The sequence below is a fragment of the Rosa rugosa genome, chromosome 2 (assembly GCF_958449725.1).
Source record: "Rosa rugosa chromosome 2, drRosRugo1.1, whole genome shotgun sequence".
Classification (NCBI taxonomy): Eukaryota; Viridiplantae; Streptophyta; class Magnoliopsida; order Rosales; family Rosaceae; genus Rosa; species Rosa rugosa.
The window spans coordinates 70,234,485-70,253,937 of NC_084821.1; the positions used below are offsets into that span (position 1 = coordinate 70,234,485).

Genomic DNA, 19,453 nt, shown 5'->3' on the forward strand with positions numbered 1-19,453 from the left:
TATATATATATATATATATATATATATATATATATTCATTTGTCCAGTCGTTGTAAGTAAGTTCTAAATATCCAATTATAACTTTATTTGCAAATGATATACTACCATATCGAATCCAATGCCCCAAAGGCCTAGAAGTCTAATATATAATCGCTACGATTAATTTGATCCTCTCATATCACATATCTCAATCTCTCATTCTCTAACCTTTAATACTACCATATTAAGCTAGTATTTATAGCTACGCCATCAAATAATTCAATCACTTTGAATCTATTCTAGATTTTAGTTTTTGAATATTAGTTTTGGATTTTATTATTGTATTTTAAATTTAGATTATGCTTATTTAATATATTTTTTATTATTTAGATTGAATTTTACTAGAATTTTTTTTTCATAAATAGTATGTTAATATAATATAGGTTAAAACCGCCTAACCGACCGAACCAAACCATCTTTAATTGGATTGGATCGGGTTAAGATTATTTTTTTTAATGATCGGTTGTCCAAAATGCTTAAACCGCTCACTTTAGTATAGAGACGGTTTAGAGTCAAAACCGAACCAATCCAATCCGTGTGCAGCCCTAATACACGTGGACAACTTTTGGGTGACGTGGAGCCTGTGTGACCGTTAGGCATACACACGTGGATAACCTGGCTCTGATACCATGATAAAGTAATCTGGGGTTCATATCCAAAACCAATTGGCAATAGATGGAGTGACCCAAACCCTTATAAACCCATAGGCAATGTCCCATATTTCCCATGTGAGATGTATATATTCTCAACATTATGGTCGCCTTTACTATTCATAGCCTCACTTTGAAAGTGAAATCCGAGGTCGAAGAAAGGTAAACCAATTTGGTCAAGCACCGTTTATTATTGAGGCCCTTTTCGAAGGTAGGTAAGCTCTCGCTGGGGAATTAATGCCTAATTTTAAGCTTTCAACTCAGTCTAATCACACAATTAAACAAGAAAATCTCAACCACTTGTTCGGATATGTTATGTGAGCTCTTTTAGGGACTCTTCTCTAAATGTGTACAAAAATTAATTTCACGAGCAAGAGGCAGCTATGCTACCCAGAATTCTTTATTCATGGATGTATGGAAGAATTATTATTATTAGGTTTCTCCATGACACTGGGTTGTACCTGCTTAGTGGTGTAACGACTCATCCCAACCAAAAACAATAAAAAAGAAGAAGATATGGCACACTAAAGATATGTTTTGCAATATATGTGCAAACTTTTAGAATGTTAAACGGAATTTATGAATTTGGCTAACATGCATCTCATACTATTGGTATACATCCAAAAAGAGAACAAACAAATAATCTACCTTACACGCTCTATAATAGTTCATTTACTGTACATAAGCATTGAATTTTGATGAAGCAGCATCACCTCTCTCATTCTCACCCATCATCACTTAATCCATCCAAGCGGCTAATATTGCAAATTTGACTATCTATATACATTGGAAAAAATGTTATTGCCGAATAGTCCAACAAGACAACTCATTCGATCAGTATAATGTGAATCACAGCCTAAAGAATTTGAGTTGTAATTTGTTATTTGGTTTTCTTAAAACATAACAATAAAATGTTGAATTGGTATAAAACATGTTGTTCTAACCTTTAACAATGAGCTGATTTGAGATAGCTAGTTCACAGTTTTATGGTTTTAGAAGGGGAATAGATGAAGTCAAACCATATACAGTAAGATCCAAAAATATATTATTGGATCATATATACACTCTCGGTATCTTTATTACATTGTTTATGACCGCAATACTTACTAGAGACATTGACATTTCACCTCATTTATAGCTAATATGAGTACGACGTACAGTAAGAACTAATAGGATCATTACTACTAGCTAGCTAGTTTAGCACGATTAAGAGAGAGGTTCAACTAGTAAAGATTGGATCTGTCCCCGAGTCCCGTGCTCTTGATCACCAAATCCATCTCCATCTTGATAAAGGCTATGCCCAACCCGAGCTATATTTGTCATAATGTTGATGAATGAAGATATTTCGGGCATTTGAGTGAAGCATTTTTCGTTTATTTTCTTCCATGCATTGTCTATCATGCCTTTGATGTGCTTTCGAGCTATTTCTTCTGAAGCATTCGCTTCTTTCATGTAACATAGGATTGATGAAGCAGCATCACCTCTCTCTTGCTCAGCCTGTTAATTAATCACTCAATTAGCATAGTAATCAGAAAACAAAATAAGCTCTAAAAGGGAGAAACCAACAAAACTAAAATTACCGCGGAAGTTCCCAGATCATTTAAGAGTCGAAGTATCAAAGAGATATTGTACACAAGATCTTCATTCTTGTGCAGAAAATCAGCAATGTTTTTGGCCCCTTCATCATGTGTTGTGGAGAAGAAGGCATGGGTCAAAATAAGCGAAGCAGATGATGAAATGCAACCATTGCTAAGTTGCTCTTCAAAGGACGGTGTGTAGGCCTTATTATACCACTCTGCGTCCATCAATAATGCTTTACAGAAATCTCCCCACTATAAGTTTTTAATAAGAAAAGAAGACAATTAGAGTTCAGTTCAACCATGATTAAGATTACAAATTGCCATTATTAACCCATCATCACCATAAGTATTCAGAGTTGTATTTAGGGTCCATCGATGGATACAAAATATAAAGATAGGGCTCTCGACTTTTTATGTGCATTTGTCTAAAACACTATGTGCGAAAGAGTATAACTTGAAGCCCCGAGACTTTGGTGATAAAGACAGTTCTTTCATTTCGCTACCATTAGACAGATGAGAGGGGAGAAGGCTAATACCACTTTCCGCAAATGAGGTAATACTTGGTTCCAACCATTCTCCTCCTCAATTTCATAAGCAATTTCACAAGTAGTATTGTAGAGTACTTGGAAACAGATCTTCATACACTCCGGAAGCTGCTCGGTTTCCCTAACATCCCACCTATTCAGTTTAAAACAATGTTATTGATCTAACCATTATATATGAAACAACAACGTACTATGCAAAAGTGCTTACTACATAAGCACTCTTGAAAAACTAACCTTTCAACAGCATTGGTGAAATGTTTTAGCTCTTCCAATGAGCCATAAACATCATAAACGTCATCGATGATGAGAATCAAATTGACGACTTTAGTTATCCATTTTCTAAAGGACTTGTACTCAGGCTCGAAAGCTAATCCCACGGCACACATGAAACATTCGACCATTCTATCTCTTGCAAAGTCCAAGTTCTTATTGAGACCCAAATTGTTCCACCACCTGATCGAAACCACAAAGCACAATCATCCAAATAAGACAAGTGAGGACGACTATTTTTGAATAAGACCAAGACTCTTTCATTCTCAAAAGCAAAAGATTCTTTTGGTCTACTTACATGGATACTTCCCTTAGATCTTTTTGGAGTGTGGCTTGAACCATGTTGAAGTTAAGTTTAGCCAACTCAAGTAAAGTGGTCATGTTGGCTTGATCAGTATGATCTTTCTCGTAGGATTTGATGTGCCATTTCACATTAAACCACTGCACTCTCCTTTGTGATGGAAGCTCCAGGGCATAAGTCACATGCTTGGAAATGCAATTGTCTATATCATCACACCTAGTATTGGTATCTCTGAGAGTGACCATTAAGAAAGCTTTAGCCTCCTCCAGGATATTTTCACCTTCTAAAGCTAGGTTTGAGGCCTCCAACATTTCAAGCATTCCTTTCACATCCCCAAATGTGTTCTTCTTTAATGTACCCATTTCATCCATCAAACTACCAAATATATCTGAAAATTTTAGTAAACTGGATTAGTACGTACGTTAGATTAGTTAGCAGATAAAATCATTGACCAATTAATTAATACATCTGTTTATGTACCTTGTGAAACTTTATAACCATGCTGCCTAAGAATCTTAAAGAGTAGTGCAGTAGCATAGAGATCACCCTCAGAACTAATGCAGGGATTGCTGTTGTTTTCGAGTTCTACAGATGCTATGGTGTCTAGGGCTTCCTTGATTTCCTTCTCAAAGTGGTTGTTGAGGCCTAGTTTTTGGATGCTGTCAATCAACTTCAACTTATCCAGTGAACATGATTCCTTACATTCACCAAACAAATCCTTAACATCTTCTATTAGCTTCTGAATCTGAATTCGATAACATTCTCCCTGCATTCGTTTACGTATACTCATTAAGTTAATGTAGTAAAATGGCGATCGAAGAAGTAGCAAGAAGTTGACGAGAACTCACATCAAATTTGCTGTTAAGGGATTCGACGATGTCATAGTTCCAAATATTCGGCTTGTAATTGGCAGATCGTCTTTGATCATGTACCGAGTAAGGGGGTTCGGACTTCGTCTGCCATTGCAGTATCTGCTGCTCATCAGCTTGAGGGTTTTGCGAGTGCATACTACAATCCATAGATATAGTTGAGGAAATTTTGGAAATGGAAACTAAGTTGGTTTAAAATGTACTGAAGAACTATGTGATCGACAAGAGCTAGCTCTAGAATTGTTGGGGTGGCAAATGTACCTTTTTATGGGTACTATTTATAGGCAAATTTACGCGCACATGCAGATGTCAAACATGTTTTAGTGGTCATGGCAACGTCCATAGTTTCGCATTTCACGTGAAATTCAAGGTTTGCAAGTGTCACTATTTACTCAAGACGTTGGCTGTGTACGTTGCATGTAAGCATGTTACAGCTTGCGTAATCCAGACTTCTCCCTCAAATCAATTCATTGTCAAATGTTAGAACAACAGACTTGTTTTGTACCTATTCAATATTTTAATTTTATGTTTTAAGAAAACCAAATAACAAATTACAACTTAAATTCTTTCGATTGCGATTCACATTGAATTGATTGAATGAGTTGTCTTATTTGACGTACTATTCGGCAATAATATTTTTTCCAATATATATAGATATAGTTTAGATTATTAAACTACATGGCAAATATAAAAACATTATCATATTTCAAATTTAAGGAGCTCCTTTCTAAATCCCTCTCAGTGTACCATATTTTTTTTTATTGTTTTTCGGTTGGGATGAGTCGTTACACCACGTACAACCCAGTCTCAGTTCTTCCATACATCCATGAAGAAACAATTCTGGGTAGCATTGCTGCCTCTTGCTCGTGAAATTAATTTTTATCCGCGTTCGAGAAGCCCCTAGCTAAAAGAGCTCACATAAAATATCCGAATAAGTGGTTGAGATTTTCTTGTTTGATTGTGTGATGTTGAAAACTTGAAATTAAGCATATAGTCATCAAGAAAACTTGAAATTAATAAGCATTAATTCCCCACCGAGAGCTTACCTGCCTTGGAAAAGAAGGGCCTCAATAATAGACAGTGCTTGACCAAATTGGTTTACCTTTCTTCGACCTCGGATTTCACGTGCAAAGTGAGGCTATGAATAGTAAAGGCGACCATAAAACATGTCTGATAAGCACTGTCGGCGTAAATTTGCTAATAAAAATCTCATCAAAGAAAAGTTCATATTCGTCTCTAAGTCAGTTTCTCATTTCCAATGTACCACACACATGGATTGAAGTATGCATGCACTAGCAAAACCCTCAATAAGCTGATGAGCAGCAGATACTAAAATGGCAGACGAAGTCTGAACCCTCTTCCCCAAATACTCGGTACATGATCAAAGACGATCTGCCGATTACAAGCCGGATATTTGGAAGTAGGATTTTCTGGATTCCCTCATGTATTTGGTGGTCCATGGATGAAATGGGTACATTAAAGAAGTGCACATTTGGGAGGATAGATGGGGATGTCAAAGGAACGCTTGAACTTTTAATTGGAGGGCTCAAACTTAGCTTTAGATGGAGAAAATATCCTAGAGGAGACGCTAATGCTTTCTTAATGGTCTATCTCAGAGATACCAATACCATGTGTGATGATATAGACGGTTGCATTTCCAAGCGACCTATGCCTTGGAGCATTCATCGCAAAGGAGAGTGCCGTGGTTTAAAGTGAAATGGCACATCAAAGCCTACGAAGAAGACAATACTAATCAAGCCACCATGACCACTTTACTTGAATTGGTTAAAGTACTTAACTTCATCATGTTTCCACACTCTAAAAGATCTAAGGGAAGCATCCAAGTAAGTAAACCAAGTTACCAAAAGAATTTTTGCTTTTGAGATTTGCCAAAAGTAGAACTCGAGAACAGGCTTTAAATTTATGCACATAGAACTTAAGTTGAAGCGCGTTGTGTCGAGTGCCGAAATTTCATATACAGTCGTCCTATGTTATTATAGGTTTTAGGACCATATATATATATATATATATATATATATATATATCTTGCACATGTTTGAATCGAACTATTTTTTCTTTTTTAGAAGGCAGATTTTTGTAAAGAATTAATGGTGGCGGCAGAGTACGTGGTTCAATAAGGACCATAAGGCCTGGACACCCTCCTTTGAAGAGCACCTTCGCAATTAATTAATATGGTTGCAATTCATCGTCAGCTGATGTGATTTTGATTTTGGAGACACATGCACGCTTTGAAGAGCACCTTAGCAATTAATTAATATGGTTGCAATTCATCATCAGCTGATGTGATTTTGATTTTGGAGACACATGCATGCACGCTTTGAAGAGTTAGCAATTCTTACGGTTGCATTTCATCATCAGCTTACGTGATTTTGATTTTCACTCGTGCATTCTTCTCCATGATACACGAGGGGACCAAAGACATGGCTGATTTTCTGCACAAGAATGAAGATCTTGTGTACATGCAATATCTTTCTGATACTATGATTCGATCTCCAACCATCTGGGAACTTCCGCGGTAATTTAGGGCCCGTTCGGTATCATTTTGCGATACTGTTTTTCATTGTACGAATTCAAAAACTTATGTAATTTGCGTTCGGTGCATTAAATTTGAAAAACAGGGAAAACAAATTTTAGGAAACAATTCAGGAACTGTGAAAAATATGGGAAATGACTTTTTGACGTTTTCTTTGTTTCCTGAAAACAACCTGACCTGCAATTAGAGAAAGTGATTTTTTTTTTTTACTTTTAAGCACATAGATCCTCATACTCTTCTCCTCTCTTTCTCTCTTTCTCTCTTTCTCTCCCACAATTTCCATTGAGACTTATCCGCTATTCTCATGATCTCATCTACTTTATCTGCTGTTTTAACTTTTTTCTTCACCGTCTTTTTCAATCAATTGAAACTTGCAGAATTATGCAGTGGAGAAGAATGAAGGATTTAGAAAATCCCTCTTTCATGTGTCAGATCTAATTTATATGGATGATTTAGGGTGAAAGCTTTGGCATTTTATGTTTCAATATAATTGGATTATCTCATGGGCTAGAGGAATTAACAACTAAGGTTGAGACATTTGATTGAATTATCTTTTTGAACTAAAGATTCAGGAGCTTGCAATTTCATATGATATATTTTATAAACAATCTCCTTCACAATACAATACTCTGTTTCTTTTCTCATAACAACCAATAAATGATTCATGATCAATACAAACAAAATAGTCAATCTTTCATGATTACTAAGGAAAAACTAAAAATCATTTTTTCTCTTTGAAGAAAAAAAAATAGAGCTTCAGATTGTATAAACTGAGTGCTACATATTTTTTTTTTTGAAATGATAATTTTTTTTAATATTTCAAATTTTGAAATAGTTGTGCCGAACATGTATTTACATCTTAAAAACTTGTACTTTAATTCCCTGTTTTCATTCTACAATCCAGTATTACAAAAATAGTTTCATAAAACGTTACAGGACATACCCTTAGTTTTTTTTTCTTTCTCAAATTTTATAATCTATTTATATCATATTACTATATATACTGATTAAGTGATGACCTAATTACAGGCTGAGCAAGAGAGAGGTGATGCTGCTTCATAAATCCTATGTTATATGAGAGAAGTGAATGCTTCAGAAGAAATAGCTCGAATCAAAGGCATGATAGACAATGCATGGAACAAAATAAATGAAAAATGCTTCACCCAAGTGCATGCCCGAAATATCTTCATTCATCAACATTAACACAAATATAGCTCAATTGGGCATACCCTTTATTAAGATGGAGATGGATTTGGCCGGTGATCAAGAGCAAGGGACTCGGGGACAGATATATGTATGTATAATCTTGCTCTGCTAAGGAGGTCCTTAACTTAGCTTAAGGAACAGATTTCCATATTTTGACAACTTTTCGATTACATATTCACATCTTAACCGTCCAGTTTTTAGGTCCTAATGCATAGACCAGTTATGAAAATTTTCAGCAAAATTGATTATCGTTGAGGCATCCAAAACTGCAATTTACACGAACGAATCGAATCTGTCCAACCTGAACCGTTCGTGTAAATTGCAGTTTTCAATGCCTTAACGATTATCCAGAAAATTTGCAGAAGTGAACTACTCATATATATTTAAAAACTGAATAGTTAAGATGTGAATATGAGATCGAAAAGTTGTCAAAATATGGAAATCCATTCCTTAAGCTAAGTTAAGGACCTCCTTAGCATAGAAGGCTTGTATGTATATATGTGTGTGTGTGTGTATTAAATATGATCAACAAAAAACAATGAGTCTTGTATTACCTATATAACTATTGAGTCACATTTTAAGAAAAAAATAAAAATAATGTATTTCTTTCTTGTTAAACAAAATAAGGCATTTTCCGGCCCATTTCGGCCCTATTCGAAAGGCCAACCCTACTCGGTCCTTTCGACTCTAGCGGCTAAGGCCTTTCGGGCGGGTAAGGGTTGACATATTAATTTAAGTCTCGGCCCGACCCTACCAGACCCTAAATTTTGTTGACTTTGACTAGACCTGGCCTGACCCGACCCGACCTTAAGTCCTAAAATTTAGGGTAGGGCCAGTCCTAGCCCGACCCCTATCTCGAACCATAATGAAGTTGAGTTTAACCAACTCAAGTAAAGTGGTCATGTTGGCTTGATTAGTATTGTCTTCCTCGTACGCTTTGATGTGCCATTTCACTTTAAACCATTGCACTCTCCTTTGTGATGAAAGCTCCAAGGCATATGTCACATGCTTGGAACTGCAACTATCTATATTATCACACATAGTATTGGTATCTCTAAGGTCTGAGTGACCATCAAGAAAGCTTTAGTTTGTCAATATACATAATTACATATACTGATTCATAAATCCTAAGATAGTTTTATCTTCATCATATATCTCTACAAAGTTTTTTATTTTATTTTTTGTTGTAAATAATTGTGGCTATTCATGTAAATAGTAATAAGTGTTGCGTGATCTATGTCAATCAATGTTGATTGGTGATACAATATTTCTTTGATATGAAACCTCTTGTTTACGCGTGAAATTAAGAAAAATAATTGGGTGATATAGTATTTCTTTGCTACGAAACCTCTTGTTTACGCGTGAGAGAAAAATAATGGAGTATCTCCCTTTCATTGATAAATTGATATTAATTATTGCTCTCTTATATTTTTCTTGTGTGTGACATAAATATCCAAATATGTGGGTGAGATTTTCTCTTTTATGTGAATAGCTAGACGTACTGGAAGCATTTCTCAATAATAGACTGTACTTGATAAGATTGGTGACCTTTGTTGACCATGAATTTCACGTGAAATGCGAGTTTATGAACCCTTTTTATTTTTTATTTTTTTATGTAAGATAGAAAAGAACTAACTAATCGTCCTCTCTTGAAATTTTATTGATGTAGAGAAAAGGTACAAGGAGGACAAAACCAAAGCCAAACCTATGTAAAGATACAAACATGAAAATGAGCACAGGAGCAATCTAGAAAGTTCCATGATAAAACAAGAGTAACTAAACAAATACAAAGCCACCAAAGTATGAAACTGAAGAACATTGGACTCTTAATGAAACCTGTAGGTAGGACGTGATGAGAAATCACGACCATAAGCAGGAGCCAAAAACTCTGGCAGAGAAGTCCACGTGTGAGCACCATCATGAGATCCTCCGTAATTGGCCAACACGTCTGCCGGAACTTTCTCTTCCCGAAAGATGTGAGTGACCCGAACATGCATTTGCTTTGCTAATACAATATCATTCAACCACAAGACCCGCAAACACCAAGGGATTAGACTTGGAATATTCTCAAAGTACCTGACAACAAGCGCCGAGTCCGTTTTGACCCATAAATAGTGCCACTCTCTCAGCTTGGCAACATGAATAGCTTCAATAAGTGCAAGAATTTTTGCATCGAGGGCGTTGGGAGCTAACACATGGGAGGCAAAGGCATATAGGAAAGCACCGTCATGATCGCGAGCAATTCCACCGAACCCAGCATGATCCCGATCTCTAAAAGAACCATCAGTATTGATCTTGATCCAAGTAGAGCGATTTATGAACCTTGACTACATGACCACTAACATGTGACCGGAATCCTGCGATCAGAGTCCGGCTACCCAGGGGCGGAACCAGGATTTGACATCAGGGGGGGTCCAGACATATATAGTATATAATATTAAAATTTTGCAAAAAATTAATGTTTTGTATATTTCCCCTATAGAAGATGTTCTTCTTCAAATCAAGCAAGATTCTATTTTATACATCTCCTAAACTCATATAAAGATTACAAATGTTCATGTGAAGAAAGTAATAACTTATTCATCAATTACTTTACGTTTTCTTGGTAAATTAATTACTTTCTATTTTTCAAATAAAACAAATCAATTACTTTACTTATTCAGACATAAAGACCAATCAATTTAATAATTATGTTTCTTAATATAATTGATTAATTATTCAAATTGATTGGTTATAGAAGTTTTTGGGGGGTATAATACTTAAATTAAGCCTATTTTTAATATTAATAAGGTAAATACGTAACTAAAATTGAAGTATACCAAAAATTCTTGGGGGGGGGGGGGTCCGGACCCCTTCGGGCCTATGAATAGGTCCGCCCCTGCGGCTACCTCCAGCGAAGTCTCTTATGACTTCTCTCTCTATGTGACGAAGGGATTAGGGTAAAATAATTTCAAAGTTAATCAAAAAAAAAAAAAAACTTAATTGGATAATATGGAACAACTTATAAGAGTTCTTATGGGTAAGTGGGGAAAAAAAATAAGTGAGTGGTGTAAAATGAAAAAAAAAATCCCTAGAATTAGTGTAAAGGGACAAAATCTTTTTAATTTTATTTTTGTATTTTTTGGTGATATCTAGTCTAGAATACCTAGACTCATTAGTTTGTGACTCAAATTTTCTACATAATCCAGAATGGTGCGTACTTAAAGAAGTGAGGGAAAACAAACATAAGTACCCTATGAAAAGAGCCCTAATAGTTCTTTTGTTTACGTGTTGTACGTTGTAGCCAATCATTTGTAGATCGATTATTTGTATATCGCATTGGTCCATGGATATTATTGCTCTCTTGTCATATAAATATCCAAACATATGTGGGTACGTGAGATTTCCTCGTTGAGTACATATATTAAACTCTTGTTAATTTTTGAGTATTTAATTGACCTATAAATCTCTACGGTATAAAATAATCAACAAGTTACAGCTCACCGGACAAGTTCATACTAGGGCTGGGCACGGGCTTGGCCCAGTGTAAAATTTACAAGGCCCGAACCCGGACCGTAATTTTCGTGCTAGGCCCAAATGATGTGTAAAATTTTTTGGGACTGAATTAGGCCCGGACTGTTTTTTTCGGGCCGGGTTTTCCGGGCTTTCGGGCCCAAAAGGCTAAAAAAAAAAAAAAAAAAAACAAATCTCCCATCCTCACAATTTCTCAATTATTTCTCTCTGATTTCCCAGATTTCCAAACGCTTTTCCAATTTCAATTCGCCAATTTCAATTACCGGATAGGTCTCAATCCTTTGCCCCTAAATGCATAAAGCTTAGAGTTTAAGTAACCAAGCAAGCAAACCAATCCTATCTCTAGGTGATTTTAGCTCACTAACCTCACATGCACACATGGTGTGCTTTCATGCTCCCTTTTTGCCTAAAGGTAATCAATCTCTAGGAAAAACTTCATGTCATGGCAAACACATAACTCAAATTGATTAGGTCTAAGTAATGCATTCAACTATTGACTTAGCATGTGAGAATGACAACATGAATTTGCATCAATTTATAAACAAAAGTATCAATCCAAGCAAGTTTGGCTAGGGCTTTCAACCCTAGCCCCAACTAGTTCACTACTCACACATAGCTAGATACACAAGCTTCAACATTCTATTAAACATCAAATACATAAAGAGATAGAGAGTAAAGGGTGACTATTGAAGATGCCGGAAGAGGTGGTGGAGATGGGTCTCCAAGAACATGATGTGGTGGTAGTTACCTCCTTCTCCTTGCTCCAAGCTCTTGATATTGGTAAGAAAAGTGAAATTTAGAATCTCCAAGGTGAGTTGTGGTGTTGAATGGTGGAGGAAATGGAGGTTGTAGTGGTGGAAATGGAGGTTTTAGAGGTGGAGATGGTGGTTTTAGTGGTGGAAATGGTGGTGTCCTCTCTAGAGAGAAAAATGGATCTTGGATAGGATGAAGATGATTGAATGGAGTCAAGAATTCCTGAATAAATCCTCTTTGGCCTCTCTTTGATCAGCTATGTATGTCCTCTATGGTCCCAAAGTGTGCAAGAGATGCTCTTACACCATTGTCCCCCAAATGGTCCCAAATTGGCAAGGTGACAAAAGGACAAGGTGAAGGGAGATATTTGAATTTCAAGTGATGGGAGATTCTCACCACCATGGTCCTCCTTTGCTGGAGAAAAGACCCTCCATGAGTGGCGGCTCGCCGGAAAAGTCACCGGAAAAGTTTGCCGGAAAAATCGCCGGAAAAGTCAATTTGCAATTTTCTTCCAATCTCCGTGTCTTCTTCCCCTAGCTTCAAATCTCCGCATTTCAAGCCTCAAATAGTCATTTTATTCTCAATGCAAGGTTTCCTACAAATAAAAGGAAATGGATTAAAAAGGGTAAAATAACATGGAAGACAAATCAATTTTCATAATTATGGGGCACAATTGCATAAGTAATTTGTGACTCAACAAATACCCCCAAACTTGAATATTGCTTGTCATCAAGCAAAAGCATTAACCCAAATCCGAAACATAACAAAACTAACACAACCTAATCCTTCCAACATTATCCTCAAAGAACACAATTTGCTCAAGGCAAGAAAATCAAGTCATGTCTCAAAAGTTTATGAAGTTATGGGACAAATGCTAGAGTAGAATGTATGTCATGCCATGATTGTCACTTTGATGCACCAAAACCAAGCTTGCACAACAAAACCGTGCTAACCATAAACTCACTAGATTTTCACTCTAATTTTCACACAAGTGTTTAAAGGTTAGCTACACTATCACTCAAACAATCTTATGCAAATGCCGCCATATGCTTGCTTTTCAATCTCATCTCCACGGGTCTTTTCAATCTCATCTCCACAGGTCATGCACAAACAATCTTGGATCAAAAAGGACTTTTATTAGGTTGTAATGAGGCTTAGGGCGAGGGGTTAAAGAAATGAAGTGGATAGGAAATCACAAATTCCAAGCAACTCCCTTATTGAGATTTTACGAACTTAAGACCTTAAGATGCTTCACTCTCTTAGCCATTCCCCCAAACTTTAAACTAAAAACTATTTAACTAGAGAAACTTTCGTTTTGGATTTTTTTTTTTTTTGACTTTCTTGAAATGTAAAGACAAATTATAACTGCACAACAAACATAATACTCCCCCACACTTATTTCTTTTCAAGTACCCCCAAACTTTGTTTCTTGAAGCATCTTGACATATACAGTCTCACATTGCTCACTAAGAAAACTTGGAAAGGGTAAGGCTAGTGTTTAAGCTAGAAGGTAAGACATTTGTGGTGCAAAGAAATGAAAGGCTAACAAAAGGCACAAATTGGCAATCTAAGGATAATCATCTTTTTAGGACAAGAGCTTGTTTGGCCATGGTGGAATTCCTATTGTCTCAATCATTTCCGCGATGTATTCATGCTTGACAAAAGTTTTGAGAGATATAAAGCAAGTTCTAGAGATACAATTCACAAAAGATTGATCACACATGAAGAATAAAGTGCTAAGAGCTATTGGATGCACTTTCATTAGGCTCAAAACTCACATTTGTGGTGCAAATAGTTCTCACAAATCTCATCATGCCAACCATATCTCAATGCATCAACTTGACAATCAAAGGTAACAATGAAGTTAAACATAAGTCCCATAACCTTTATTTGAAAAATTGAGTTCACAAGACATAGACATGCTTTCTAGCCCTTTACAAATCAAGTTCAAGTTTCATCATAGGAGTTGGAAGGAACTAAACACAAACAAAACACACAAAAACTAGAAACAACTAAAAGCTAAAAACAACTTTTTTTTTTTTTTAACAACTAAAAGCTAAAAACAACTTTTTTTTTTTAACAATTTGAATTTATTGAATTTAAACTAGACCTTCCCCCCACACTTGAACTTAACATTGTCCTCAATGTTAAAAAGTGTTTTCTTGAAAGCTTTGCAATGAAAGAGTCAAGCATGGTAAGAAAGAGCATGTAAACTATCACAAAAACAAAGAAGTGACCGGAATTTAAACACAATGAAGTACATAAAGCAAGAAAAAGGTTTAGGAATGCTCCCCCTTGTAGACCATGAAGTTCATTCAATTCACCAACAATCACCAACATGCAAGGCTTTAAGCCCTTGCCTTCCAAGCTAAACTTTAATGGTGTCATTTCTTCAAGAATGGTTCCAAGGGTTTTCCTCCTCCTTCACTTGCATTATGAGCTTGGCTACCTCCAAGTAGGGCTTTGCTTTAAGGACATCTTGCTGGTCTGTTGATTCTTCATTCACTCAAGGGGGCTTCTTGAGACAACCATCTCCCTTGTTTACCTTCTTTGAACTTCCAAGGCAAGCTCCCATGTCAACAAGTGCTCCCTTGAGCAATCCTCCAATTTGTTTCTTCTTCTTGATGGGGGTGAGGAGTGACTCAAAGCCTTGTGAATATGGTAAGACCGGAAGAGGTGCCCAAACTTCTTTCTTATTTTTCTCATCTCCCCTTACTCTTGCCTCTCCATAGTAACCCAAAAAGTAGCATTCATTCATGTCATCCAGAATTTGAAGGGGAGGAAAGATTTGGAACTTGATTTTGTCTCCAAGTACCTTCATGCTCATGGTGCCTTTCTTCACATTAATCTTGACACCGGCAGTGGCCATGAAAGCTCTTCCAAAGATGATAGGAAGCTCATTGTCAACCATGGGGGCTTCCTCCATGTCTAGGACTATAAAATCCACCGGTATCACAAACCTTGCAACATTGACAAGCACATTCTCCAAGATTCCTCTAGGATACCTCATGCTTCTATCCACCAATTGGAGAGTGATTGAAGTTGGTTTCAAAGCTCCTTCAAGACCAAGCTTCTTTAAAGCCGAATAGGGCATTAAATTGATACTTGCCCCAAGATCCATCAAGCATTAATTGTCAAATGTAGTTTCTCCAATCTTGCTTGGAATAGTGAAGCTTCCCGGATCTTTGAGCTTTGGTGGAAGCTTTCTTTGAATGATAGCACTCACTTCTTCACAAAGAGCCACTTGCTCATGTTCTTTGAACTTTTTCTTCTTCATGCACATATCCTTCAAAAACTTAGCATAAGATGGGATTGTCTTCATGGCTTCAAGGAGTGGAATGTTTATATGAACCTTCTTGAACAAATCAATCATCTCCCTCAATTGGCTCTCTTTCTTGAGTTTTTTTTCTCTTGTTTCCATATAGCTTGAGGGTAAGGGAGAGACACTTCTTCTTCTTGCACAATCTTCAAAGAAGGATTGAAAGTGATACCTCTTTGGAATGGTCTATCGATTGGATGATCATTGGACACTTCTTTTTCATGGTTGGCCTTGGAATTTGAGTTGTTTTTCAAGACCTCATCTTGCCCTTCATTGTAATCCAACACAACTTGCTCATGCTTTAATCTCCTTTCAAAACCCGGTGGCTCTCTTGGAGTTACAACTTCTTCATTAGTGGGTGTACATACCTCCAACAATATGGAGTATTTGCTATCTCACCAAGCATAAGTAACACCCTCTTTGGGATACCCACAAGCCATGGTGAGGCCCAACCGCTACTTGCATCTTGTAGCCCTATGTTCAAGCTACGCTACGGTATCCGGAAGTCCCAAATCCGTCGCCGGGAAGCCACCATTCCGGCCTTGCCAAGTTGCCCTCACAAACTAGGCTTTCTACACTAGAATAGTAACTTTGAGTCCCACATCTAAGAAAATGTAAATGAGGGAGCCTCCTTCCCCTATAAAAGGAGACTCCTTCCCACTTACTCATCCATCCCATTACATACCTTGTAATCCCTTTGGGCCGCAAGGCTCAACATACTAGTGTAACATTCAAGTGGACGTAGTTTCCCGCTAAGGCGGGAGACGAACCACTATACATATTGTGTCACTTTCTCTCTCTCTCTCTCTCTAAAGCTAACTAGAGACCCCTCGGTCACTAACGTTAACATTGGCGCCGTCTATGGGAAGCCAACACAAAGGCTTCGTCACCTACCACGAACTTTGACCCGAAAGTGTCGAGTCAACGCTCATTCAACATCAAATTGGGGCCGGTCAACGCCCATCAGGGTCCGGTCAACGCTGAACCTTCAAAAAAAAAAAAAAAAATTTGGGCTGCAAAAATTCTCTGGACACCCAGAAAACTTCTCTGGGCACCCCTCCAATTTTCAAATTTCCCGCCAGTTCCTACCAATTGCAGCTCCGTCCACCTTCGACCGAACTCGTGGTCTCCATCAGGTTCCGCTCCGCCGAACTTAGTCAGTGGCACCGCCGAACTCTTCCTCCGCCAAGATCCCTCCGCCTAGTGCTGCACCGCCCGAGCCCCCAACCGCTCCGTTTTGCATTTCCGCCGGACTCCATCAGCGCCTCCGCTCCGCCAGACTTTCGCGGCACCGCTGGGCACCCTTCTGCAGCTCCGCCGGATTGCTCCTCGCTCCGCCAAACCGCAACTGCAGCTCCACTAGCCATCTCCGCTAGAAGGCTCCGCTCCGCTGCACTCCTCGCAGCATAGCTCGCTGGCAGCCTCCGTCGAGCTCTTCCGGCACGACTCCGCTAGCTCACTGCTGCGCTCTCCGCCCACTGCAGCCTCCGCCGACTGCAGCCTCCGCCCACTGCTGCAGCTTCCCTCACCTCCGCTCCACTGAGCATGGCAGAACTTCATTCCTCCAGTTACAACTCTGCATGGCTAGCTCCCACCTCCGCTAGGGCTCCTCACCGCCAGCGCGCAAAACCGAAGCACGATGTACTCTGGACGCCCTGTACTCCGCCAAGATCCTCCGCCGAACTTAAAACTGCAGCGGAGGACTTCACTTCGCAGCGGAGCCCCAATCTGCAGTGAAGGACTTCACGTCGTAGCAGAGCTTCAATGAACCCATGCAGTTCGCCTGGGCATCTAGAGGACAAACTCTCAACTGGAAATCTGCAGCGGTGTTTCCAGTTCTAGCGGCACACCCTCCATGCAGAGAGCTAAGTTTCTCTCACCCTACTGATATGAAACTGCAGCTCTTACAATTTAAACAGAACATATGCATGTGTGCACGTATGCATGCTTCACAGTTCACACGTATGCTACTTCAAAGCACTTGCATGTGTGCAGCTCACCGTGGCATACATGGCTACATACACAGCTGACAGCTCACACATATATGTTTAGTACACTACGACCACTGGACATTAATTTAATTATGGGCTGCTTTGTGGTGCATGTGCATATACCTTCATATATGCTTCCCTTTGACAAACTAGTGTCATAATTGCACGTGACTAGTCCAAGTCTCATGACTGTGCTTGTCTTGTATAGCACCATAATTGCAAGTGATAGTATGAGCTATGCATACATATGGCTATATATATATACTTGCGATCCAAATTGGTTAGCAGAACATGCCCACATATGAATTAACCGTGGGGGTTAATTATATGAACTACCATGCACGTATACCATGCTCATCCTTAATCTACTCAACATTATAATTGCACATCAACAATAGCAACGACTTTTGGTCCAAACCCAATGTCTTCATTGTGGTTCATTGTTTATATTTGGCATCAATATGACTATAAGGGCTCCGACGCTTATTACTTTGCCAAATTGAAATTCATATTAGCGGCACACCGTCAAATATGTCATTCGTTATCATTACCACTACTTTGTTTATACACTTTGCTCAAAATTTTATCAAAGTACATATGCAAAAACACATGCAAATTATTGGTGTCGATTTTACAAATCCGCATACTAATCATTTATTTTTGCAAGGAAATTCAACTATTTCTATCAAGCATTCAAGCGCAACTACGAGTTGACGGACATTATCGGAATACTTTATCCGCCAAGCAATGGACCGTCATGCTCGGCATAAGATAAGTCACTATATCTTATCTTTTGCGCTCTTGCAATTAGAGCTACTACCATGCCAATACCATGCTTTTACTACTTCTAAGCATGCCTACAATATATCACACTTGATATGCTTTTACATGCTTCCATAAACTTTTGAGCATCCAAACAACATTTCGTAGATTTGGCCACACTTTCTAGATCTCACATACTAGATATGCCATGCTTCACATACCGATCTCAATGATCCTTAAAGCATATCTACAAAAGTGCAAAAATTATATTAGCATCCACATTACAAGTACATGCTATACACATATGCCATGCTTCTATTTTAATTGCAACTCAATTAAATAAACATGCGACACTTAAATAAAATATTATTACTTGCTCTATGTGTTTATCATTTTTCATAGACCAACTGCCAAGCGGTAAGGCAACGCCTCATAATGACAATGACCGCTACGCGGCATTGCAGTCAAGTTTCTCCTCCGAGAAATAGTAAAGGGACTAGTTAACACAGCCTACGGCAGCCATTGATCCGGCAGTTAACCCCGACGCTTGGGTACCAAAGATTGGGCTCGCTACCCAACACCCTCTGCTCCACGCAGCTCCCCTCATCAAACAATTTTTCGACAATCCGAAGGTCTATAGCCAGGAGTGGGGGACTCCTCGCAGGGCCTGGCAGGGGCCCACCCGAAAGGGCAAAAGCGTTCGCTCCAACCAATTCTAGATGGACGACGCACTCGCACTAATTATGCTTGATATACGGCACAAAGCTACGCTTTGGTATCAACCCGCAAGAACACCCTCCTTGACTGGGGACTTCGGGGACTTGTACATACAGCCCAGCATAATTAGCAACGGTCACGCTCATGCCTCAGGGCATCACCTCGAGCTACCTGTTAATGCGCCGCCGAGCTTTTCGCGCTCGTACCTCAGCGGCACCGCCGAGCTTTCTCGCTCGTGCCTCAGCGGCACCGCTGAACTTTTCTCGCTCGTGCCTCAGCGGCACCGCCGAGCTTTCACGCTCTCGCCTCAGCGGCAGCCGCCGAGCTTTCGCGCTTGTGCCTCAGCTGCACCGCCGAACTTTTCGCGCTTGTGCCTCAGCGGCA

The 19,453-nt window shown here is 38.6% G+C and overlaps 1 protein-coding gene across 1 annotated transcript; it reads right to left on the bottom strand.

The window, feature by feature from the left end:
• Positions 1-1,712: 1,712 nt before the first annotated feature.
• Positions 1,713-4,513, bottom strand: LOC133729809 ((E,E)-alpha-farnesene synthase-like). Its single transcript, XM_062157387.1, has 7 exons — positions 4,234-4,513; positions 3,866-4,151; positions 3,383-3,773; positions 3,049-3,267; positions 2,806-2,947; positions 2,270-2,521; positions 1,713-2,186 (listed from the first exon to the last, which is right to left on the bottom strand). Exons 1-7 carry the CDS (start codon positions 4,402-4,404, stop codon positions 1,896-1,898), a joined length of 1,752 nt encoding a protein of 583 aa, XP_062013371.1. The 5' UTR covers positions 4,405-4,513; the 3' UTR covers positions 1,713-1,895.
• Positions 4,514-19,453: the final 14,940 nt, after the last annotated feature.

Excerpts from the sequence above, each read along its gene's own strand:
- LOC133729809 (XM_062157387.1), bottom strand. The coding sequence starts at position 4,404 with ATGGATTGTAGTATGCACTCGCAAAACCCTCAAGCTGATGAGCAGCAG. Across the intron at positions 2,948-3,048 it reads TTCACCAATGCTGTTGAAAG|GTGGGATGTTAGGGAAACCG; the intron begins GTTAGTTTTTCA and ends TAAACTGAATAG. Across the intron at positions 2,522-2,805 it reads TACCTCATTTGCGGAAAGTG|TGGGGAGATTTCTGTAAAGC; the intron begins GTATTAGCCTTC and ends AAAAACTTATAG.